Source organism: Globicephala melas, chromosome 3 (genome assembly GCF_963455315.2).
Source record: "Globicephala melas chromosome 3, mGloMel1.2, whole genome shotgun sequence".
NCBI lineage: Eukaryota > Metazoa > Chordata > Mammalia > Artiodactyla > Delphinidae > Globicephala > Globicephala melas.
This window is the reverse complement of record NC_083316.1, coordinates 82,556,109-82,582,063: the sequence shown is the minus strand read 5'-3', so window position 1 is coordinate 82,582,063 and position 25,955 is coordinate 82,556,109. Positions and strand designations below refer to the sequence as shown.

Sequence of the window (25,955 nt, the reverse complement as noted above, 5' to 3'; positions counted from 1 at the left end):
CCGATCTACCAACTTTCATGAGTATCAGTCATGGCTACCCTCACCCCGTTCAGATGCAGTGCCAGGTCCAAGTCGGCTATGTCCTCACCAAGTGTGCACTGTCCAAGACAGTGGCAACCTTCACCCTAGTGGGGAACTGCGCTGGAGCTAAATGGGCTGGGGTACTCACTGGGGTGGTGACAGGAAACCAGCCAGAGCCCCAGGTAGTTTCAATCTGCTTCCACCATCTTTTCTGGGGAGTGAACAAGCATGTGCACACTCTTTACGAGTAGAGTCTCAGTTTCTTACAGCTCTCATGTAAGTTCCACTGGTTTTCTAACCAGCTATGGGGACTTGTCTTCCCACTATCAAATACCAGGGCTGGGATACTCAATATTTGGTTCAAATTCCTCACTCTCCAGGGAGGCTGTCTGAGCCCGTAATAATCTCTCTCCTCTTCTCTGTCCCCTCCTAGGAGTGTAAGTCCCAACCTGATCATTCTCCTCCCTTCCTACTTGATTGTGTGTGGATAGTTCTTTCCAGCCTTGGTTGTAGAAGAGTCTTTCTGCCAGTCTCCAGTTGTTTTCAGTGAGAAGTGTTCCACATGTAGATGTATTTTTTGATGTGTTTGTGGGGGGGATGTGAACCCAGTGTCCTCCTGCTCTGCTATCTTGATCTCTTCCCCAGTTTTTATACTTTTAAAATACATAAAATAGACATAAGTAAAATAAAAGATAAAAAGCTAGAAAAGAGACAAAATATTTAACATTTTTATAAAGTTATAATGTACATGAGGTGAAAAGTTGTAACTGTAAAAGTAAATGGGATTAAGCTTGAAGAAAAGAAAGTAGAACAGTGAATAAATTTAATATCTATTTAGCTATAGCTATAAAAATATAATGGACTAGAAACATATTTTAAAACAACAAAAACATAATACTTGGAAGTGAGGGAAATAAATCATGGAAAAGAAAAAAATAATGAAATTAACACTGGCTGCAAGCATGTAAGGAATAAGATTTCATAAGGGAAAAGCTCCTTTTAAATGTGTGGAGCAGAGAGATCAACACTTTCACCGTCCTTTTCTTCATCTCATGCTTGTCTCATCCCTTATTACCCAGGAAGACTTTTACATACTAGGACTCCAATGAACAGAGAAGTGTCAATGAGTATTATAATATGGAAGAACTTTGTGACTATAAAGGACCAAATGAATATGAGCTATTCTTCATTGCTTGTGTGACTGCTGATAGATGACAGAATATATCAAAGAAGATAATGTCCAAATTATTTAGATATTTTGGTAGTCAAATATTGGTAGTCAAAATATTGACTTTCCTTTGAAGGCAAATTAATTACTATTGTAGAAGACGTAATCAAATATATCACTTGTATTTATGTCAGGACATTATATACTGGTTTTAATCTCTGAGTTGTCTGCTAGGTTTTACTTAAAATAAATTGGTGTTCATAGAAGCAGAGTAGGTAAGATTCCAGCATGGGAAGCTGAAACATTTTTAAACATGCTATAAGCAAAAAGATAACCATTACTTATTTTCTATGGCAAATTATAGCTGTGTACCGTAAAGAATCAAGACCAGAGCAGGTGAGAAGTTAAATAATCAGGTAAGACACTTGAGAAGTTAAAAATTTATTAGTGTCCTCCTCAACTTACGTTTTCCTTCTATTTGTCCATAGACACCAAGGCCTTTTTACTGGCAGGATCAGTGTCTCCCATCATGCAACCTGGATTAGGGTAGGAAGTAGATTAATGCTTCTACCACATGAAAGAAAAAACTTCCAGAATTAATTGCAACATCATATGACCCATCTTCAGGAACTGTTTCCTCTTTGCAACATTCCTCTACAGTAATTTCTTCATTAACATTTGTATCCCACTGCTACTTGATCCCTCTCCTGAACCTCAGCCTACTTTTCTGAGGCCTCTATACCTAATACTTTATATTTTGTTGGTCCTGCTCTTGTTTCAGACTCCAACTAAGTAAGCACATATCGGAGTACCTAACCTAGTTTGAAGTTCCAGACCAGCATGAACCTCCTCTGGTGTAGTAAAGACCCTAGTTGTTGACAAACTCCGTGATGGACTAGGGCTAAGATCCACAGTACTGCAAGATCACACAACTGTCTCCTACTGTGCGGAACTAATTCAGTTTCTCCCTTTGTGTATCAACAACTACCAGAATTAAGCCTAATTTTGCTACATGAAACCACTTGGATACCGATTTGTATATCTGGCCTTCTTCTTTGCCTCCTGTATTTTATATCTAAGAAAAGAAATGGGTTGATTTTTTTTAAGCAGGAACACCTGGAAGAGAATCCATGGTATTCTGAGTATTTGCTATGCTCACAGTCCCTTTCTGAATAAAGTGCCCAGAAGTGTTTCCTTGTGCATTAGTTGCCTTGCTCTGTATGATATATTCCAAATGTCCTAGTCAAAAGTAGATCTGGGATCAGCACTTGAGTCCAAGACAGTAATCTTTAGATTTCCCCAAAACCTATTAAATATCATATCTTGAGAACAATGACCAACAGAGACACCTTGCTGTAAACTAACTAATCTAGTCAGTTCCTCTCTCTTGGGGAGGATATACATAGGAGAAGGAACTCAAGCAACATAGCTTTGGTAAATTTACATAGAGAAAATGAATGAGCAAAGGCCATTGAGATAAAGAAGAAAATGGAGAGAGAATAGTAGCCAAAATAGAAGCAGACATAGATACAATAAGCTGATAGAAAGAAACAATATTTGGGCCTTTGAAGCAATCAAGATAAAGCAATGGAACTCCCACTACTGAGCAGACAAGATAGGCTGCCATCTTATTCTGAATGATGGTTCTGTTTCTTTACGAGATCTGAATTGTTTAGCTACTGAGAGAGTGTTTGGGCTTTCTTACTTTCTGTGTAACATTATGATAAGTTGCATCAACTGAATTAGCCACTGAGTCTGTTCATTTTAATCCTAAACAGCATAAACACAAAAATTATCTCATGCATTGGTTCTCAGATTAACATCATCATCATCATTTGGGAATTTGTTAAAAATGTAAATTCTTAGGCCCCATTCCAGACCTACTGAATCAGAAACTCTGGAAGTAGGACCTTGCAATACATGTTTTATAACCGCCCTCCAAATGATTTAAGGCTAACTAAAGTTTACAAACAACAAATTTAGTAATCTCATGTGATTACTCTTATAAATTATCAAACTGATGCATATTCTTTACTGGGCACCTACTGTGTGCCAGAAATTATATAAATTATTGCATATATGCAATTCTCATAATCACCATAAATATAGATATTATCATTCTACTTTACAGATGATGAACCAGTAATTTAAAGAGGATGAGTAACTTTTCCAAAGACATGTATATCTTTGGACACACACTTACATACACACACACACACACACACACACACATACACATATACAGCTGGCCGAATTGAGGTTAAGAATATAAGAATACCTCATGTATTTTACTCTCAGGCCATTGCTCTTTCTACTATTACATAATACTTGCTGAAAATGAGATATGTAGAGATTGTGATTTGCTTATTGTTGCTCCAAAAATCAGTTGCAGAGCCAAGACAAAAAACCAGATTTTCTGTTTCTTGTTTTGCTTGTTATATCTAATACAGACTTCCATTTCATACAACATCATGGAATATTGCTATAACTTTCATTAGAATAAGGACTGTGCTTAATATTCAATTCTCAATAATTATTATGAATAAATCAACATTTGTGAACTAGAAGGACCTCTAAAAGAGGTGTAATCCACTAACTGAGCAGTATCTGAATGTGCAACATAAGAAATGTAAAATTAAAAAAATAAAATATTCAAATTAGACTTCATAAGTATCTATTTTTAAAATTAGATAATAAAGTAAAAAGTAATCACAAAACTATAAATAATTCAGAACTACTCAAGAACTTCATGAAAAAATTTAAAACTCTATGTGACAGTATTAGAGGAGACTAGGATAAGTTGAGAGATATACAATTTAATGAATAAAATGACAACTTTCATATATGTGATTTCTTTCTCAAATCTATGAATTCAATGTGATGTAATCAGTACTATGGCAAGAATTTTATTTTTTTAGTAAATGACAAATTGATTCTAAAATTATTATGGCAGAATAAGGGCATGAATAGGTAAAACAAAGAGTGTTGATCCTAGTACACATTAAGACAGGCTATAAAGCCTTAGTAGTGGAAAAAAAAAAAAAAGGTAGCATTTTCTCAGTACAGATAAATAGGCCAGTGGAACAGAATAAAGAACACAGCTACAGATTAATGTATCTAAGAACTTGTCATATGATGGAAGAGGCACTTCAAGGATAATTGTTCAATAGGTGTGATGACTAACTTCGTTCTCTATTTGGTAAAATGAAGTTGGCTCTCTACTTCACATTATGCAAAAAGGTGATTTCTAGGTTAATGGAATGTGACTAGAAAAAAGTTAATGTTTAAAATGAAAGAAATACCTTGTGACACAGAGGTAGGAAAAGGTTAGACAAGATTCCCAATAGCGTCAAATATTGGCTTATAATTTATGAATTAGATTGCATTAAGTCAAAGATTTCTGTTCAATGAAGGAAGCTATAGACAGTGCTAAAAGGTGGGCGACAGATATCTAAATCCAACAAGAGATTAATATTTAGAATAAACAAGGAATTCTTGGAAAATCTACACAAGAATTTCAGGAAGCCTAGTAAACATACAAATAGCCAGTTCATACACACAAAACAGTCCTAAATAGCTAAGAATGATATCAAGAAATGCTCAGTTATATTTGAAATTAGAGAAATACAAAATATAGCATTGTAATAATGTACATTCATCAGCATGGAAAAATTTTGAAAGCCAGCCAATATTAAAGTGTTTGTGATTATGTGGGGGTGTGCCAGTTATCTATTGCTACATGACAAACCTCCCCAAAACTTAGTGGCTTAAAATACTAGAGCATCGGTATTGCCCATGATTCTGTGATTTGTGCAGAGCTTACTCTTCTCAGCTCTACTTGTGGTCAGTTGTAGTGAACTAAGTCTGGGGGATGGAGTCATCTGAAGACTTGTTCACTCAGATATTAGCTTTTGATCCTGGCTGTTTGCTGAAATGCCCACACATCGCCTCTCCATCTGGCCTGGGTTTTCTCATAACATGGTAACCAAGTTCCAAGGCCAGAGTCCTGAGAGAGTGAGAGTTCCCAGCAGAAGTCATATTATCCTTTTATGACCCAACCTCAGAAGTCTTGCAGCATTACTTGCTTTGCTGAGGCAGTCGTAAAGCCCTTTCGAAGTTCAGTGCCTCTTTCTTGGAGAATAGCAAAGTTCTGGAAGGGGATGTGAAGTCAGAAATATTGATCTGATGAATTTTAGAAAGTATGAGTTGCTACATGAAGAAAATGGAACTATCTTGTATTATGGTGGGACTATAAACTGATAATTCTGGAGAAAAGATTTGGAGAAATAATGGAATGAAGTATACCAAATTCCAATGCCCTAGCAATCCCCTTCTAGGATATATACTTCCAAAGACACTCTATCCTATTTCCTTAAGGGTTGCACAGGGATGTTTAATGTAGCCTTGTTTGTGCCAGTAGGAAGCTGAAGTCAGCCTAAGCATTTAACCCTATGGGAGTGGATAAATATTGTGGAATTACACTATGTAATGTTAAATAGCACTCAGAAGATGAATTCAATGAATATGCAGAAAATGATTAGATTTTAGAAATTGTGTTTAGGGCTAGAAAAAGAAATTTTAAGTTTGTTAAAAAATATATACAAATACAAAACACCACTAAATAGTTTCAAAGATATATACATATCTAGGAAATACAGAAATTAGTTTGAAGGTTAATGTTTTAGTTCTAGCAGTTCTAGCAAACTGCCAGATCCCCAAATAAAAATTATAGGTGGTATGGAGATCAAATAACAAATAAAAATGGTTAAAACACTACATGTCTTTTATGGTATGTGTATATTGGTGAATTTTAAATTTATATTTCAAGTTTTATATACATATATATGTATTTTCAGTTAAGGTTGAGAAAGCTAAACTTTTTGTGGATTGGTCATTAACATACGAGTGGGTATATCTATTCCTCTTTACCTAACAAAATAAAATAATTCACATGTAACTTATTTCTATTTCAGATTCTGATCAAGAATCCAGTGTTTGTGTACCTATCCCTGTCCAGAGCTTCAGAATATTTAATTATCATTGGAGCATCTGAATTTTTGCCTCTATACGTAGAAAATCAGTTTATATTAACACCCAGTGAAGCAACTGCACTTGCAGGTAGACATTTCCATTTGTACTCATTATGAAATTTTTATGTAAAGTTTTCTTATATGCATTTATGAACTATTTCAAATAAGCAGAAAGTAGAAGGAGTAGTAGCATTTGCTTAAACTTTAAATATCTAAGGTCTGCTTGCTGAAATTTTTAAAATATGAGCACTTTGCCATCATTGCATCATTAGTTTTTAACACATAAAACTTTTTTTTTTTTTTAACATCTTTATTGGGGTATAATTGCTTTACAATGGTATGTTAGTTTCTGCTTTATAACAAAGTGAATCAGTTATACATATACATATGTTCCCATATCTCTTCCCTCTTGCGTCTCCCTCCCTCCCAACCTCCCTATCCCACCCCTCCAGGCTGTCACAAAGCACCAAGCCAATATCCCTGTGCCATGCAGCTGCTTCCAACTAGCTATCTACCTTACTACGTTTGTTAGTGTGTATATGTCCATGACTTTCTCTCGCCCTGTCACAGCTCACCCTTCCCCCTCCCCATAACCTCAAGTCCGTTCTCTAGGAGGTCTGTGTCTTTATTCCTGCCTTACCCCTAGGTTCTTCATGACATTTTTTTTTTCTTAAATTCCATATATATGTGTTAGCATACGGTATTTGTCTTTTTCTTTCTGACTTACTTCACTCTGTATGACAGACTCTAGGTCTATCCACCTCATTACAAAGAGCTCAATTTCGTTTCTTTTTATGGCTGAGTAATATTCCATTGTATATATGTGCCACATCTTCTTTATCCATTCATCTGTCTATAGACACTTAGATTGCTTCCACGTCCTGGCTATTGTAAATAGTGCTGCAATGAACATTTTGGTACATGACTCTTTTTGAATTTCGGTTTTCTCAGGGTATATGCCAAGTAGTGGGATTGCTGGGTCATATGGTAGTTCTATTTGTAGCTTTTTAAGGAACCTCCATACTGTTCTCCATAGTGGCTGAACCAATTCACATTCCCACCAGCAGTGCAAGAGTGTTCCCTTTTCTCCACACCCTCTCCAGCATTTATTGTTTGTAGATTTTTTGATGATGGCCATTCTGACTGGTGTGAGATGATATCTCATTGTAGTTTTGATTTGCATTTCTCTAATGATTAATGATGTTGAGCATTCTTTCATGTGTTTGTTGGCAGTCTGTATATCTTCTTTGGAGAAATGTCTATTTAGGTCTTCTGCCCATTTTTGGATTGGGTTGTTAGTTTTTTTGATATTGAGCTGCATGAGCTGCTTGTAAATTTTGGAGATTAATCCTTTGTCGGCTACTTCATTTGCAAATATTTTCTCCCATTCTGAGGGTTGTCTTTTGGTCTTGTTTATGGTTTCCTTTGCTGTGCAAAAGCTTTGAAGTTTCATTAGGTCCCATTTGTTTATTTTTGTTTTTATTTCCATTACTCTAGGAGGTGGGTCAAAAACGATCTTGCTGTGATTTATGTCATAGAGTGTTCTGCCTATGTTTTCCTCTAAGAGTTTGATAGTTTCTGGCCTTACATTTAGGTCTTTAATCCATTTTGAGCTTATTTTTGTGTATGGTGTTAGGGAGTGATCTAATCTCATACTTTTACATGTACCTGTCCAGTTTTCCCAGCACCACTTATTGAAGAGGCTGTCCTTTCTCCACTGTACGTTCCTGCCACCTTTATCAAAGATAAGGTGTCCATATGTGCATGGGTTTATCTCTGGGCTTTCTATCCTGTTCCATTGATCTATCTTTCTGTTTTTGTGCCAGTACCATACCGTCTTGATAACTGTAGCTTTGTAGTATAGTCTGAAGTCAGGGAGCCTGATTCCTCCAGTTCCTTTTTTCGTTCTCAAGATTGCTTTGGCTATTCGGGGTCTTTTGTGTTTCCATACAAATTGTGAAATTTTTTGTTCTAGTTCTGTGAAAAATGCCAGTGGTAGTTTGATAGGGATTGCATTGAATCTGTAGATTGCTTTGGGTAGCAGAGTCATTTTCACAATGTTGATTCTTCCAATCCAAGAACATGGTATATCTCTCCATCTATTTGTATCACCTTTAATTTCTTTCATCAGTGTCTTATAATTTTCTGCATACAGGTCTTTTGTCTCCTTAGGTAGGTTTATTCCTAGATATTTTATTCTTTTTGTTGCAATGGTAAATGGGAGTGTTTTCTTGATTTTACTTTCAGATTTTTCATCATTAGTATATAGGAATGCCAGAGATTTCTGTGCATTAATTTTGTATCCTGCCACTTTACCAAATTCATTGATTAGCTCTAGTAGTTTTCTGGTAGCATCTTTAGGATTCTCTATGTATAGGATCATGTCATCTGCAAACAGTGACAGCTTTACTTCTTCTTTTCCGATTTGGATTCCTTTTATTTCCTTTTCTTCTCTGATTGCTGTGGCTAAAACTTCCAAAACTATGTTGAATAAGAGTGGTGAGAGTGGGCAACCTTGTCTTGTTCCTGATCTTAGTGGAAATGCTTTCAGTTTTTCACCATTGAGGATGATGTTTGCTATGGGCTTGTCATATATGGCCTTTATTATGTTGAGGAAAGTTCCCTCTATGCCTACTTTCTGCAGGGTTTTTATCATAAATGGGTGTTGAATTTTGTCAAAAGCTTTCTCTGCATCTATTGAGATGATCATGTGGTTTTTCTTCTTCAATTTGTTAATATGGTTTATCACATTGATAGATTTGCGTATATTGAAGAATCCTTGCATTCCTGGAATAAACCCCACTTGATCATGGTGTATGATCCTTTTAATGTGCTGTTGGATTCTGTTTGCTAGTATTTTGTTGAGGATTTTTGCATCTATGTTCATCAGTGATATTGGCCTGTAGTTTTCTTTCTTTGTGACATCCTTGTCTGGTTTTGGTATCAAGGTGATGGTGGCCTCGTAGAAGGAGTTTGGGAGTGTTCCTCCCTCTGCTATATTTTGGAAGAGTTTGAGAAGGATAGGTGTTAGCTCTTCTCTAAATGTTTGATAGAATTCGCCTGTGAAGCCATCTGGTCCTGGGCTTTTCTTTGTTGGAAGATTTTTAATCACAGTTTCAATTTCAGTGCTTGTGATTGGTCTGTTCATATTTTCTATTTCTTCCTGATTCAGTCTTGGCAGGTTGTGCATTTCTAAGAATTTGTCCATTTCTTCCAGATTGTCCATTTTATTGGCATAGAGTTGCTTGTAGTAATCTCTCATGATCTCTTTTATTTCTGCAGTGTCAGTTGTTACCTCTCCTTTTTCATTTCTAATTCTATTGATTTGAGTGTTCTCCCTTTTTTTCTTGATGAGTCTGGCTAGTGGTTTATCTATTTTGTTTATCTTCTCAAAGAACCAGCTTTTAGTTTTATTGATCTTTGCTATTGTTTCCTTCATTTCTTTTTCATTTATTTCTGATCTGATTTTTATGATTTCTTTCCTTCTGCTAGCTTTGGGGTTTTTTTGTTCTTCTTTCTCTAATTGCTTGAGGTGCAAGGTTAGGTTGTTTATTCGAGATGTTTCCTGCTTCTTAAGGTGGGCTTGTATTGCTATAAACTTCCCCCTTACAACTGCTTTTGCTGCATCCCACAAGTTTTGGGTCGTTGTGTCTCCATTGTCATTTGTTTCTAGGTATTTTTTGATGTCCTCTTTGATTTCTTCAGTGATCACTTCATTATTAAGTAGTGTATTGTTTAGCCTCCATGTGTTTGTATTTTTTAAAGATCTTTTCCTGTAATTGATATCTAGTCTCATGGCATTGTGGTCAGAAAAGATACTTGATACAATTTCAATTTTCTTAAATTTACCAAGGCTTGATTTGTGACCCAAGATATGATCTATCCTGGAGAATGTTCCATGAGCACTTGAGAAGAATGTGTATTCTGTTGTTTTTGGATGGAGTGTCCTATAAATATCAATTAAGTCCATCTTGTTTAATGTATCATTTAAAGCTTGTGTTTCCTTATTTATTTTCATTTTGGATGATCTGTCCATAGCTGAAAGTGGAGTGTTTAAGTCCCCTACTATGAATGTGTTACTGTCGATTTCCCCTTTTATGGCTGTTAGTATTTGCCTTACGTATTGAGGTGCTCCTATGTTGGGTGCATAAATATTTACAATTGTTATATCTTCTTCTTGGATCGATCCCTTGATCATTATGTACTGTCCTTCTTTTTCTCTTTTAATAGTCCTTATTTTAAAGTCTATTTTGTCTGATATGAGAATTGCTACTCCAGCTTTCTTTTGGTTTCCATTTGCATGGAATATCTTTTTCCATCCCCTTACTTTCAGTCTGTATGTGTCTCTAGGTCTGAAGTGGGTCTCTTGTAGACAGCATATATATGGGTCTTGTTTTTGTATCCATTCAGCTAATCTGTGTCTTTTGGTGGGAGCATTTAGTCCATTTACATTTAAGGTAATTATCGATATGTATGTTCCTATTCCCATTTTCTAAATTGTTTTGGGTTCATTATTGTAGGTCTTTTCCTTCTCTTGTGTTTCTTGCCTAGAGAAGATCCTTTAGCATTTGTTGTAAAGCTGGTTTGGTGGTGCTGAACTCTCTCAGCTTTTGCTTGTCTGTAAAGGTTTTAATTTCTCCATCAAATCTGAATGAGATCCTTGCTGGGTAGAGTAGTCTTGGCTGCAGGTTTTTCTCCTTCATCACTTTCAGTATGTCCTGCCACTCCCTTCTGTCTTGTAGGGTTTCTGCTGAGAGATCAGCTGTTAACCTTATGGGGATTCCCTTATGTGTTATTTGTTGTTTTTCCCTTGCTGCTTTTAATATGCTTTCTTTGTATTTAATTTTTGACAGTTTGATTAATATGTGTCTTGGCGTATTTCTCCTTGGATTTATCCTGTATGGGACTCTCTGTGCTTCCTGGACTTGATTAACTATTTCCTTTCCCATATTAGGGAAGTTTTCAACTATAATCTCTTCAAATATCTTCTCAGTCCCTTTCTTTTTCTCTTCTTCTTCTGGAACACCTATAATTCGAATGTTGGTGCGTTTAATGTTGTCCCAGAGGTCTCTGAGACTGTCCTCAGTTCTTTTCATTCTTTTTTCTTTATTCTGCTCTGCAGTAGTTATTTCCACTATTTTATCTTCCAGGTCACTTATCCGTTCTTCTGCCTCAGTTATTCTGCTATTGATCCCATCTAGAGTACTTTTAATTTCATTTATTGTGTTGTTCATCGTTGCTTGTTTCATCTTTAGTTCTTCTAGGTCCTTGTTAACTGATTCTTGCATTTTGTCCATTCTGTTGTCCATTCTATCTCCAAGATTTCGGATCATCCTTACTATCATTATTCTGAATTCTTTTTCAGGTAAGCTGCCTATTTCCTCTTCATTTGTTAGGTCTGGTGCATTTTTATCTTGCTCCTTTATCTGCTGTGTGTTTTTCTGTCTTCTCATTTTGCTTATCTTACTGTGTTTGGGGTCTCCTTTTTGCAGGCTGCAGGTTCGTAGTTCCCGCTGTTTTTGATGTCTGTCCCCAGTGGCTAAGGTTGGTTCAGTGGGTTGTGTAGGTTTCCTGGTGGAGGGGACTAGTGCCTGTGTTGTGGTGGATGAGGCTGGATCTTGTGTCTCTAGTGGGCAGGTTCACGTCTGGTGGTGTGTTTGGGGTGTCTGTGGGCTTATTATGATTTTAGACAGCCTCTCTGCTAATGGGTGGGGTTGTGTTCCTCTCTTGCTAGTTGTTTGGCATAGGTTGTCCAGCACTGTGGCTTGCTGGTCGTTGAGTGAAGCTGGGTGCTGGTGTTAAGATGGAGGTCTCTGGGAGATTTTCGCCGTTTGATATTATGTGGAGCTGGGAGGTCTCTTGTTGACCAGTGTCCTGAAGTTGGCTCTCCTACCTCAGGGGCAGAGCCCTGACTCCTGGCTGGAGCACCAAGAGCTTTTCATCCACACGGCTCAGAATAAAAGGGAGAAAAAGTAGAGGGAATTAGTAGAAGTATGAGGAAAGAAAGAAGGAAAGGAGGGAAGGAAGGAAGGAAGAAAGAAAGAAAGAAGCAAAGAAGGAAAGGAAGGAGGGAGGGAGGGAGGAAGGAAGGAAGGAGGGAAAGAAGGAAAAAAGACAGAAAGAGAAGATACAGTAAAAATAAAATAAAGTATAATAAAGTTATTGAATTAAAAAATTCTTATTTAGAAAAAAAAAGGGACGGATAGAACCTTAGGACAAATGTTGGAAGCAAAGCTATACAGACAAAATCTTACACAGAAGCATACACATACACCCTCACTAAAAGAGGTAAAGGGGGAAAAATCATAAATCTTGCTGTCAGAGACCACCTCCTCAATTTGGGATGATTCGTTGTCTAAAGGAGGGAAGGAAGGAAGGAAAGAAAGAAAGAAAGAAAGAAAGAACGAAGGTAAAGTATAATAACGTTATTAAAATTAAAATTGATTATTAAGAAATAAAATTTTTTTAAAAAACCATGGACGGATAGAACCCTAGGACAAATGGTGGAAGCAAGACTAAACAGACAAGATCTCACACAGAAGTATACACATATACATTCACAAAAAGAGGAAAAGGGAAAAAAATCATAGATCTTGCTCCTAAAGTCCACTTCCTTAATTTGGGATGATTGGTTGTCTGTTCAGGTATTCCACAGATGCAGGGTATATCAAGTTGATTGTGGAGCTTTAATCCGCTGCTTCTGAGGCTGCTGGGAGAGATTTCCCTTTCTCTTCTTTGTTCTCACAGCTTCCAGGGGCTCAGCTTTGGATTTGGCCCTGCCACTGCGTGTAGGTCGCTGGAGGGCGTCTGTTTTTTGCTCAGACAGGGCGGGGTTAAAGGAGCCACTGATTCGGGGTGTCTGGCGCACTCAGGCCGGCGGGGCGGGAGGGGCACGGCGTGCGGGGCGGGCCTGCGGCGGCAGAGGCCGGTGTGACTTTGCACAAGCCTGAGGCCCGCTGTGCGTTCTCCCGGGGAAGTTGTCCCTGGATCCCGGGAACCTGGCAGTGGCGGGCTGCACAGGCTCCGCGGAAGAGGGGTGTGGAGAGTGACCTGTGCTCGCACACAGGCCCCTCGGTGGCGGCAGCAGCAGCCTTATCGTCTCCCGCCCGTCTCTGGGGTCCGCGCTTTCAGCCGCGGCTCGCGCCCGTCTCTGAGGTCCGCGCTTTCAGCCGCGGCTCGCGCCCGTCTCTGGGGTTCGCGCTTTTAGCCGCGGCTCGCGCCCGTCTCTGGGGTTCGCGCTTTTAGCCGCGGCTCGCGCCCGTCTCTGGAGCTCCTTTAAGCAGTGCTCTTAAACCCCTCTCCTCACGCACCAGGAAACAAAGAGGGAAGAAAAAGTCTCTTGCCTCTTCGGCAGGTGCAGACTTTTCCCTGGACTCCCTCCCAGCTAGCCGTGGTGCACTAACCCCTTCAGGCTATGTTCAAGCCGCCAACCCCCGTCCTCTCCCTGCGCTCCGGCCTCAGCTCGCAGCCCCGCCCGCCCCGGCGGGTGAGCTGACAAGCCTCTCGGGCTGGTGAGTGCCGGTCGGCACCGATCCTCTGTGCGGGAATCTCCCCGCTTTGCCCTCCGCACCCGTTGCTGTGCACTTCTCCGCGGCTGCGAAGCTCCCCCCTCCGCCCCCTACAGTCTCCGCCCGCGAAGGGGCTTCCTAGTGTGTGGACTTTTCCTCCTTCACAGCTCCCTCCCACTGGTGCAGGTGCCGTCCCTATTCTTTTGTCTCTGTTTTTTCTTTTTTCTTTTCCCTACCCAGGTACGTGGGGAGTTTCTTGCCTTTTGGGAGGTCTGAGGTCTTCTGCAAGCGTTCAGTAGGTGTTCTGTAGGAGTTGTTCCACGTGTAGATGTATTTCTGGTGTATCTGTGGGGAGGAAGGTGATCTCCGCGTCTTACTCTTCCGCCATCTTCAAGGTCCCCCCACACATAAAACTTTGTAAGACTTCTGTACCTCTTCTTTATCCCATTTCTCTCCCTCCCCCCCGCCATAGGTAACAGCTCTTCTAAAGTTAGAATTCATCCTTCTCTCACATTTAAATATTTTTACCTCTGATGTACCTATGTGCATACAATCTGTTTCTAAAATTCATATATCATTTTGTATGTACTCTTCTGTTACTTTCATCTGAAATTATGTTCCTCGATTCATGTTGATCTCTATTTAGTGCATTTTAACAGTGCTGTGGGATTCTATTTTATGAATACTGTTTATTTATCCATATCATATAAAAGGATATGAAGTTGCCCCCAACTTTTTCACTTTTCCAAACAGTGCAGTAACAAATAGACTTGTACACGTCTCCTTGTGCACATTTGTAAAAGTTGATCTATATTTAGACGTTCAAGAGGCATTGCTATTGTGTACATCAGTTTTACTAGATATTGAGAATTGGCTGTCCAAAAGAGGTTGCAGATGGAATTAAATGTTTTACAGTTCCAGCATTAATGGAAAGATGGTAAATGTGATCATTTATTTTATGCTATAAAAAGTCAGAGATGCATACTGTAACTTGCAGGTAACCAGTAAAAGGATAGTAAGAAGAATAGTAAATGAGTATATTTATTTGAAAATTTTTACTAATAATTTAAAAAAATAAGAAAGGAAAAAAAGAAGGAACATAAAACATGTGGGCCAAATAAAAAACAAATGTTAAGGTGTGCAAAAACATTGACTATCAGCCTATTATTGAGTAGATTTTGTGATAAAGGGCATGCCACTGTCAGACTGCACATAGTCCAAAAGCCAAACATGACACAGTTTCAGGGGCCATGACAGATTTTTCCACAGGTATACCACATTGTTTGACACTCTGATTAATTAATAGAGATAGGGACTAAACCCATTCAATTTGTTTCATAGAGTATTTAATTAAGGCTCATATCAACAGGACTCCAAAGAACAGGATAAGGCCACTTGCAGTATTGGCCTCAATCATGCTGGCAAATTCCTGGACCAAGCCAGCTGAACAAATTTCTTGACCCTCAGGGTCTACCTTAGAAAGCAAGATGGCTTTCTCCTAAAGTTTCCATATTGACCTTTCCACTTAGCCTGAGGTATTAATCCAGGCATAGAAGAATGCATTAGCAATTGCATATATTCTACCCTGGCCTGCAAGGATGAAGTTTTGGTCAATTCTGTCATCCATAACAATGATGATCAGTGACTGAGGCTGACCAGAGTGCTTTCTGGGGATGAGGTGTCATTGATTATTTCAACTAAAATTAGGGACAAATTTTGTACCACCTTTTCTAGTTGGATTACTCTTAGAGTAATAAAGATAACTGCCCTCAGGGTACATATAAATAATGTATCAGTAGTCCCTCTGGAAATCTTCCCTGAGTAACCAAAAGTAAGTACATTTAAGAGATTTCCACTGTCTTCTGAGGGCTCTGTGATACTGGTGGTGTTTCTTTAATCATGTGAAGATCTCTTGTGACCCACCCCCATGGCTTGAACACACCAATTCCAGTTGACAAGTAAGGCTTGTCAAATGGTTAGTGGTGAGTCTGTTTTGGTTCATCTCAAAATGAGAATATCAGTCCACAGAATCACAAAGTCTCTGTGGGTCAGAGCTTTGGTTGTGACAAGGGGTCAGTAGTAAGCTGAGTTGCTTTTAAATGTACCTGTTTCAGGGAGTCGGTGAGTCCTATACAACCAACGATGCTTCTGAGTGGGGACTTCCTCCCTTCTCTATAGGCTCCAGCAAACAAAATCATCAGTCATGGAGCCTTGTAGCTCAAATAGGTTATTAGGTTTGTGGTACCTCAAAGTAGGGAGCATACCACAGCTTGCGGATTAGCATCCAGTGTAGGCCTGTGGGTTAGCTGTTATACAAGACCAAAGAGAATGCCCAAGTGAATTGGCTACTGTCTCTAATACTCAAGAATCCAAAGTGATGCTAGGCTGGCTTTTGGTTGGGGGAAGGGAGACAATTTTTCCTTAACCTCCAGAGTGATAGAGCATTGTGATTTTGTCTGCAGAATCCCCCCAAAACTCGACGAGCAGACTTCTGGATTTTGTTAGGCTTGATCAGTCACCCTTGCTGGTGATGGTGTGCTAATACCAGAGTCAGAGCCATTGAGTCAGGCTTCTGACCCTACAGCCAACTGAATAACGTCTGTCACTGAAAGCTTTGGGCATCATAGTGTAGTGGTAGTCACAATAAATTCTGACCTGCCCCCTTGTAGTAAATAGAAGAGGAATTTAGGTACTCCTGAGGGAATACTGCAAATGTATATTTGTGGCCTGGTAGCATGAATGAGAATTAGTCTTTTTCTTTGGGTGCTAGAGGGATGCAAAAGAAGACTTTGGCAATGTCCCGGACAGTGTATCCAGTGCCATCGGTCTGTGCCAAAAATTTAGTTACATCACAGTGTATGGAACGTCCAGGGCTATAGGAACAATGGAATTCAATTGGTGGTTAATCCACTGTAAACCTCAAGCCCCTGGTAATTTTTTTCACTGAACATAAGGTCTGTTGAATTGAGATACTGCAATTCTTACTACTTCTGCTTCATGTGAGTCCATAATGAGAGTTGGGTCTTTACTTTGTCCTCCTGAGATTCTATGTTGTTCCTGTTGGACCATACTTGAGGAGCAAGGGTAACAATTTATGTGTTCCAGTATCACTTTTGGAGTTTAGAGCATATACAGTACAAGCCTAAAATAGGTAAAAAATAATTACCTATTTTATATTTTGAAATTGGAGCCACAGCATTAGTATAGTGAAGCCACAACAAAAGTGCTCTAAAAGGGGATCTATCTGGTTTATCCAAGCATGTTCACTATAGAAATACCCTAGAAAATATGAAACAAAAAGCAGTCAGTACTTCTACTTGTAGGATATACAGCATCAGAGGGTAGTGGAGAATTGTTGCCCAATAAATAGAGTAGTAGTTATAGTACATTTAAATAAAGACAAATCTTGACCTCTACCTCACTACATACATAGATACCAATTCTAGATGGATTGCAGATCTCAATGTGTATGGTAAAACAATAAAACTTTTTAGAATAAGGCATAGGAAAATATCTTCATGGCTTGGAGAGGACAAAGATTTATTAAACAGGACACAAATTACATAGTCATAAAGAAAAAAAATGTGCTGTTACATTAAAATTAAGAACTTCTGTTCATCAAATGTCAGCATGAAGAGTGAAAATGCATGCAAAACAACCTTTTCAATAGAAATATTCTACAAAGTGTTTGTGTCCAGAATATGTAAAAAATCTGACAATAATAAAAAGGCAGATAATCCAATAAAGATGGACAAAAGACTTGAACAGACATTATATAAAAGATGATATCAATTGGCCAATATTCATGTGAAAATGTGCTCACCTTCAGTGGTTTTTCAGGGAAATGCATATTAAAATCACAATGCAATACTATTACCCATTCACCAGAATTGCTAAAATGAAAAAGAAAGATATATGTTGGCATGGATGTGGAGCAATTGACATTTTATCCACTACTGGTGAGAATGTAAATTGGTTTATCATTTTATAAATCTGTTTGGCAGTATCATAAAAATCTGAACCTATACATATTCCCTCACCCAGGAATTCAACTCCTAGTTATATACCCAACATAAGTTCTTCTCTTAAGAATATACCCAACAGAATGCAAACATTTACAAAATGACATATACATGAATTTTTAAAGTAGCAGCACAATTTGCAACATCACAGTGAATAAATAAGTTGTATTGTACGCATATACTAGAATGCTATTCAGCAATGAGAAGGCATGAACTATTGTTACATACAAAAACATGGGTGGATTTTTCAAACATCATGTCCAATAAAAGAAGTCATAATGTATGCATACTTTATGATTCATATTTTATAAAATCCTATAGGTGCACGAAAGAGCCTCTGGCCTTCTGGTAATGTTTGATTTTTTTACCTGGGTGTGGTTACGTAGTTATGTTCACTTTGAAAATTCATCAAATGTGTAATATTGATTTGTATATTTTTCTGTACACCAATAAAGTATTTACATAAGAAGTTTATTGGAAGTTCTGTGCTTTGCAGTTGAATTTTCAACTGTTTTATGTCCTTTCAGGGTAGTCTTTCATGGACCCAGCTATTTAATTTTTGAACTCCCAGTGTCCAGTATTTTCTTATTGCCTAAGGCAATAAGCCTGACAGCCAATACTTTCTCAGCTGAGTTGTGTTCTCAGTTTTCTGCTCACAGATGTAATTGGTTTTCTTAACTCTATAGTTGTTGGGTTCAAACTGAATAAACCTAGGGTTCTCTGGCATTGTGGGTAGGGATAGGAATTGGGGATCAAACATTTTATATAGACGGCCATCCAATCCTCTTGTTTTTTAAGTCTACCTCACTCTTGCTTTCAGTCATACCTACTGCCCTTAATTTCTGAGATTATGAGGTAAAATGTGGTTTACTTCTTCTTGACTTCTTAACTGCAGCCTTGTTGCTCACCCTCTGATTCTCTTCCAATTCCCATAATTTTCTTAATAAACATTACCACTACACTATTTGTACTTCTTTGCTTTCTAATAAATGAATTTGTCTGTAAATTCTACCTTTTAACAAATACTCATATAATGTTTACTATGTGATTATACACTGTTCTAAGCACTTAAATATTAACTCATTTAGTTCTCCTAACAAGTTATAATGGAGGTATCGTTAGTTATAGATTTTTAGTAGCATCTCATACATTTAGATGTATTTAATTTGTATTATTGTTCAGTTCTAAGCATTTTTAATTCTCATCAGCGTATTTTTACTTAAGCCATGAATTATTGAAAAGAGATTTTTAGTTTGTAGAAATAGGCTCTTCTCTTTTGAAATAACTGCTTGTTCAAATCAATTAATACTTTCCATATCTTTAATAGTGTTGTAAGCTAAGTCTCTGTCTCTGAGAAAGCTGAGTTAGAACACTTTGTTTATAGATTTTTAATTTTCTTGAAATCTAGGCAGTGTTTACATAATTTGTTTTATGCATTGTCATTAGGTATATACATGTTCATGATCTACATTTTCATGGTACATATATTTTCACTGCTTTATTTTCAAGCTTTCCTTTTTTAAAAATATCAAATTTGATACTCTATCTTTTTAATAGTTGTTTTGTCCATTTATCATTATTGTAAATTCTGACATATTTAAGTAATTTTTAACTTTTTAATTGTACATTTTGTTTATTACACTTCTCTTTTGCTTCTTTTCCCCCCCCCCACTATTCTGTCCTCTCTCAATGGACTCATTTTTTATTCATTTTATCCCCCTCGGTTGGTTTAGGAAATTTTCACTACTCACTTTCAGTTTACTAACCCCACTCCTCAGGATTGTGTATGTGTGTTTGGTCTAGGTTATTAATTTTATCTTTTTAAAAAATTAGCTATAATTATAATTCTTTTGCAAGTTACAGGCTCTCTGGCAGCTTTTACAATTTACACTTTAATCTTGATGTTATGAAGTTTCCTTACCTTATGTGATTTAATATTTATTTATTTTTACTCTTTCTCAGTAATTGGAGTGTACTTTTATTCCCAGGACTAATATTTCTTTCTTTTTTTTTTTTTTTTTTTTTTTTTGCGGTACGCTTGCCTCTCACTGTTGTGGCCTCTCCCATTGTGGAGCACAGGCTCCGGATGCACAGGCCCAGCAGCCATGGCTCACGGGCCCAGCCGCTCCATGGCATGTGGGATCTTCCCAGACCGGGGCACGAACCCGTGTCCCCTGCATCGGCAGGCAGACTCTCAACCACTGCGCCACCAGGGAAGCCCATATTTCTTTAATTATTGAAATTTCTCATTCTTAGCTACAAATTTTCAAATGTTGTTCCTCTGGTATGCCTTTTATTGTATTTCTTCTCACAACTGCTGTAAAACATTTTGTGGAGCCTCTTATTCTAGGTCCTTTAGGCCTATAGCTTCAGCCCCACTCACAAATTTGTATTTCTCTTAGGGATCAGGGTTTGTTCAGGTATTTATTAATATCATGGCTTTAAGTTTTGTCTCGGTCTCTTAGTTAAATCTATGTTTGCTCTATGTTTAGAGCAGAGGGGATTACCTCAAAGTATGAATTTCTGTACTATCTTTAGCTATTTTTAACTGTGTTTTCTCTTCCTCCTTTCTTTTAGGACTTGTTTTAATTCCAGGAAGTGCTCTTGGCCAGATTCTGGGAGGTATCATTATTTCCAAGTTACAAATGTCTTGTAAAGGCCTTATGAGATTTGTAATGGTTACATCTGCTGTAACACTTGTACTCCTTGCATTTGTAATTTTTGTACACTGTGATTCAATACCATTTGCTGGGATCACTGAAGATTATGGCGGGTAAATATAATTTTATGTATATGAGATTTTTACATCTAATCCCAACAATATATTTGTTTGTCGATTAATAATTATTTATCCAGTAAGCCTAATATGCTCATATCATTCTTGGCATTATTGAACATGTAAAAGAAACATAAGGCATAGTTTCACCTTTCACTTTAAAGGCAGAAATATCATAATGATAGCTTGTAGTATGACTGCTTATGCATTCATTCTAAAGAAAAAAAAACATATTGAAATTAATCAGCACCCAGAAGTAGAAATCTGTATTAAAGTGAGTAGCAACTAGGAGACCATACTGTCTGTACAAAGCCAGTCTTACCTTTGTTTTTGAATTGGTGTGTCTGCCTTCTTATCAAAGAATGGAACTGAAGACATCTGAAAGTATGCATGAGTAATGTCTCCTTTAGGTTAAACATGCAAAAATTCAAAGAACTGGGCAGAGATTGATGTTAAAGAAGAGAAAAAGAACTGGAATTGGAAACCAAAGGACTAAGCAAGTAAAATAAGTATAGAAAACAAGACTTACACTTGAGCTACAATGAAGTGGCTTATGGCAGACAAATGCTCCCACTGAGAACACCTAGAAAAGCTGAATAACATTTTAAAAATGTGTTTAAAGGCATCAGACAGTTGTTTAGGCAACTAGGAATTTAAAGACCAAAATCCTGGAGAAAGGCAAACCTTGTGAGGAGAAGCAATCTTCTGCAGTTGCATTTTACCCTGAGTATATTTACTATTTCTGGACATTGGCAAGAAGCTGGCAATTCCAGCAAAGTGGTCAAAACGCATCTAATAAGATGACAAAAAACTGGCACAGATTTTTGACTGACCTTTGAGCCTAAAGAGACAAAAATTAGGACATTAAAAAGAATACCAGATGAAAATATAAACTACACAAAGAAGAGCAAAGGAAATTGTAACTAGGTAAATCATTTTTTCTTATTTAAATCTCTTTAAAAACAATTGTTTAAAACAGATTAACATACAATATGGGTTTACATGAAGTGCTGTCATATGTTGGTAGCCTGTATTAAGTCAAAATGTATAGTGTAAACCCTGAAGCAACCACTAAAAAACAATAAATATAGCTAATAAGCCAACACAGGAGTTAAAATAGAATTTTCCAAAACTGTTTGATCTCAAAGTAGGCAGAAAAGTAGAAAAAAGAGAACAAAGAAGAGATAGAATAAATAGAAAACAAATAGAAAGAGGATATATTCAAACCTGACCACATTAGTAATCACATTAAATGCAAATGGTTGTAGTATCTTAGTTAAAAGGAAGATAATCTTCAGTTTAATTTCAAAAAAGCAAGACTATATGCTGCATGAAAGAAATACACTTCAAATACAGACACAAGTAGATTATGTGTAAAAGGATGGGAAAAGATATAACATGTTAACAGTAGTCAAAAGAAAGCTCATATCAGTGACCAAGCAGATTTGAGAGCAAACAATATTAGCAGGAAAAAATAATGTCATTATGTACTATAAATTGGCCAATTCATCAAAAATTAATAACAATCCTAAATGATTCTGAACCTAATGAAAGAGCTTTAAAATATGTGGAGCAAAAACTTATACACTGCAAGGAGAAATGTAGAAATTCACAAGTGTAGTCAGCTATTTCAGTATTCCTCTCTTAGTAGAAGTAGGGAAAAAAAAAAACAGTGATGATAAAAAAGATTTGAATAACACTGTCAACCAACTTGACCTAATTGACATTTGTAGAACATGTCATGTAACAAAGCAAAATATGCTTTCTTTTCAAGAGTGCCTAAAATAGGGGCTTCCCTGGTGGCGCAGTGGTTGAGAGTCCGCCTGCCAATGCAGGGGACACGGGTTCGTGCCCCAGTCCGGGAAGATCCCACATGCCGCAGAGCGGCTGGGCCCGTGAGTCATGGCCGCTGAACCTGCGTGTCCAGAGCCTGTGCTCCGCAACAGGAGAGGCCACAACAGTGGGAGGCCTGTGTACGGCAAAGAGACAAACAAAAAAAAGAATGCATAAAATACTTACCAAAATAGACCATATTCTATGAAACAAAACTCAGTAAATTTAAAGGATCAAATAATAAAATGGAAGTAAAATTTCTGACCATGATGGGATTAAATTAGAAATAATAAAAAAAGATTTCTGAAAAAGCCCCAGATATCTGGAAACTGAAAAAACCTTCTATATAAACTTTGGGTCAAATAATTTCTCCTAAAGGGAAATTGTAAAATATTTTCAAGTGAATGAAAATGTAAACACACATTAAAAAATTTGTGGGAGGCTGTTAAAGCAGTATGTAGGGCAAAATGTATAGCATTAAAAGTCTGTATTAGAAAAGAAAAACGTCTCAAACCAGTGACATTTGTTTCTACCTTAAAAAACTATAAACATCAAAGCAGACTGATTGTAAATTAAGTAGAACAAAGCATGCAGTTGAGATCAGAACAGAAATCAGTGGAGTAGAAATGAGAAAAACAATGGAGAAAATCAGTAAAATCGCAGGTGTTATTTTGAGAAAATTGATGAAATTGCTAAACCACTACAGAGAGAAAATTACCAAAATCAGAAGTTAGAGATCTGTTTTTAGTATAGGTTCTACTCATATAAAAAGGTAATAGGTTAATATTATGAACAACTTTATGCCCATAAATTTAACAACTACCATGAAATGGGTAAAACCTTTGAAAGACAAAAACTCACTTAAGAAGAAATAGCTAATTTTTGTATCTAGCAAATAAATCAAATTTGTAGTTAAACACTTTCCCACAAAGAAAACTCCAGGCCCAATGTTTTCATTGGGGAATTCTACCAAACATTTTAAAAAATCTGTTCTTATACAAATTCTTCTAGAAAATTGAAAAGGAATGGATACTCCCTAACTCATTCTGTGAGACCTGCATTGTCCTGATCTCAAAACCAGACCAAGACATTGTAAGAAAGGAAAACTATAGACCTATATCACTCATGAGTATAGATGCAAAAATTCTTAACAGAACTTTAATAAATGGAATCAAATAGTATATTAAAAGGAAACTAAATTATGATCAAACAAGATTCATATAGAGATGCAAGGATAGTTTAATAGTTTAAAAATCAATTGATACATAATCTACCATATAAATAAACTAAAAATGAAAAAAATTTATAATCTCAATAGATGTCAAAAATGCTTGATAAAGTGCAACATCTATTCCTGATCAAGTACAAAACTAATAATGGAAGGGATTCTATGAAAATGTACAGCTAACATCATACTTAGTGATGATTATAGACTGAATGTTTGTGTTTCCCCCTCCTTCCAGATTCATATGTTGAAGCCCTAATCCCCAATATGATAGTATTATGAGATGGAACCTTTAAGAGATAATTAGGGTTAGGTAAGATCATGAGGGTGGACACCCCATGATGGGATTAATGTCCTTCTAAGAAGAGGAAGAGGCCAAAGCTTTCCCTCTATTGACTGTGTGAGGATAACAATGAGGAAGGTGATGTTCTGCAATCCAGGAAGACAGCCCACACCAGACACCAAAGCTGCCTGCACCTTGACCTGGACATAGCTTCCAGAACAGTGAGAGATAAATGTCTGTTGTTTAAGCCACACAATCTATGATATTTTATTATAGTGGCTTGAGCAGACTAAGACGATGAAACATTGACTAACCAGGAATACAAGGATATCTGTTTTTAATATTTCTATATTAACATTGTTCTAAAGGTTCTAGCCATCCAATAATGTAAGAAAAATAAACAAAAGACATTACAATAGCAAAAGTAGAAGCAAAACTGTGTTTATTTGAAGTAAACACCATTGTCTATATAGAAAATCCAAAAAACACTCTAACTAATAAAATGAGTTTAGCAAGTTTGTAAGATCAAATCAACCTACAATAATCTATGGTATTTCTATATGCTAACTACAAATGCAGAAATCAATATTAAAAATAATATTGTTAATTCCCATAAGGCTATCAACTGACTTTTCAGCAGAAACTCTGTAGTCCAGAAGGGAGTGTCATAATGTATTTAAAGTGATGAAAGGGAAAAAACTTATAAACAAGAATACTCTACCAAGCAAGCCTTTTATTCAGATTTGATGGAGAGATAAAAAGTTAGATAAGGGCTTCCCTGGTGGCGCAGTGGTTGAGAGTCCGCCTGCCAATGCAGGGGACGCGGGTTCGTGCCTCAGTCCGGGAAAGATCCCACATGCCGCGGAGTGGCTGGGCCCGTGAGCCATGGCTGCTGAACCTGCACGTCCGGAGCCTGTGCTCTGCAACGAGAGAGGCCACAACAGTGAGAGGCCCGCATACCGCAAAAAAAGATAAGCAAAAGCTAAAATTCTTCAGCACAACCAAACCAGCTTTACAAGAAATATTAAAAGGACTTCTCTGACTGAAAAAGAAAAGGCCATTACTACAAACATGAAAATTATAGAAGGAAAAAGCTCATTGGTAACAGCAATATGAAGGAAAGACAGTAAATCAACCACATATAAAGTTAGTATGAGGACTAAAAGACAGAAGTAGTAAAATTATATCTATCTACAATAAGTAGTTAAAGGACACACAAAAAGATGTAAACTAGGTCAAAAACAGGAGACGTGGGTGGAGCAAAAATGCAGGATTGTTAAAATGTGTTTGAACTTAGATAACTAACTTAAAATGATGTGTGTGTGTGTGTGTGTACCTACATCACGGTAACTACAAATAAAAAATCTATTACACACTGAGTAAAAAAAGGAATCGAGACATAACATTAAAGATAGTCATCAAATCATAAGGGAAGAGAACAAAGGAAGAGAAAGGAAAAAGAAAACACCTATAAAAACAACCCCCAGGGAGGAGCTTCAAGATGGCAGAAGAAGAAGACGTGGAGATCACCTTCCTCGCCACAAAAACATCAGAAATACATCTACATGTGGAACAACTCCTACAGAACACCTACTGAATGCTGGGAGAAGATCTCAGACCTCCCAAAAGGCAAGAAACTCCCCATGTACCTGGGTAGGACAAAAGAAAAAAGAAAAAACAGAGACAAAAGAATACGGACGGGACCTGCACCAGTGGAAGGGAGCTGTGAAGGAGGAAAGGTTTCCACACACTAGGAAGCCCCTTCACGGGCGGAGACTGCGGTTGGTGGAGGGGGGAAGCTTCAGAGCCGCAGAGGAGAGAGCAGCAGCAGGGGTGCGGAGGGCAAAGCAGAGAGATTCCAGCACAGAGGATCAGTGCCAACCAGCATTCACCAGCCTGAGAGGTTTGTTTGCTCACCCGCTGGTGCGGGCCGGGACTGGGAGCTGAGGCTCGGGCTTCAGTCGGATCGCAGGGAGAGGATTGGGGTTGGTGCGTGAACACAGCCTGAAGGGGGCTAGTGCACCCCAGCTACCCGGGAGGGAGTCCAGGAAAAGGTCTGGAACTGGCGAAGAGGCAAGAGACTTTTTCT

At 37.6% G+C, this 25,955-nt stretch overlaps 1 protein-coding gene across 1 annotated transcript in view; it reads left to right on the top strand.

Annotated features, from left to right (window-relative positions):
- Positions 1–25,955, top strand: part of SLCO6A1 (solute carrier organic anion transporter family member 6A1) — a 104,923-nt gene that overhangs the window by 38,281 nt on the left and 40,687 nt on the right. The window contains exons 7-8 of the mRNA XM_030843084.2: positions 6,163–6,307; positions 20,327–20,522. Of these exons, the coding sequence (XP_030698944.2) occupies positions 6,163–6,307; positions 20,327–20,522 (341 nt within the window). The remainder of the gene's footprint in view (positions 1–6,162; positions 6,308–20,326; positions 20,523–25,955) is intronic.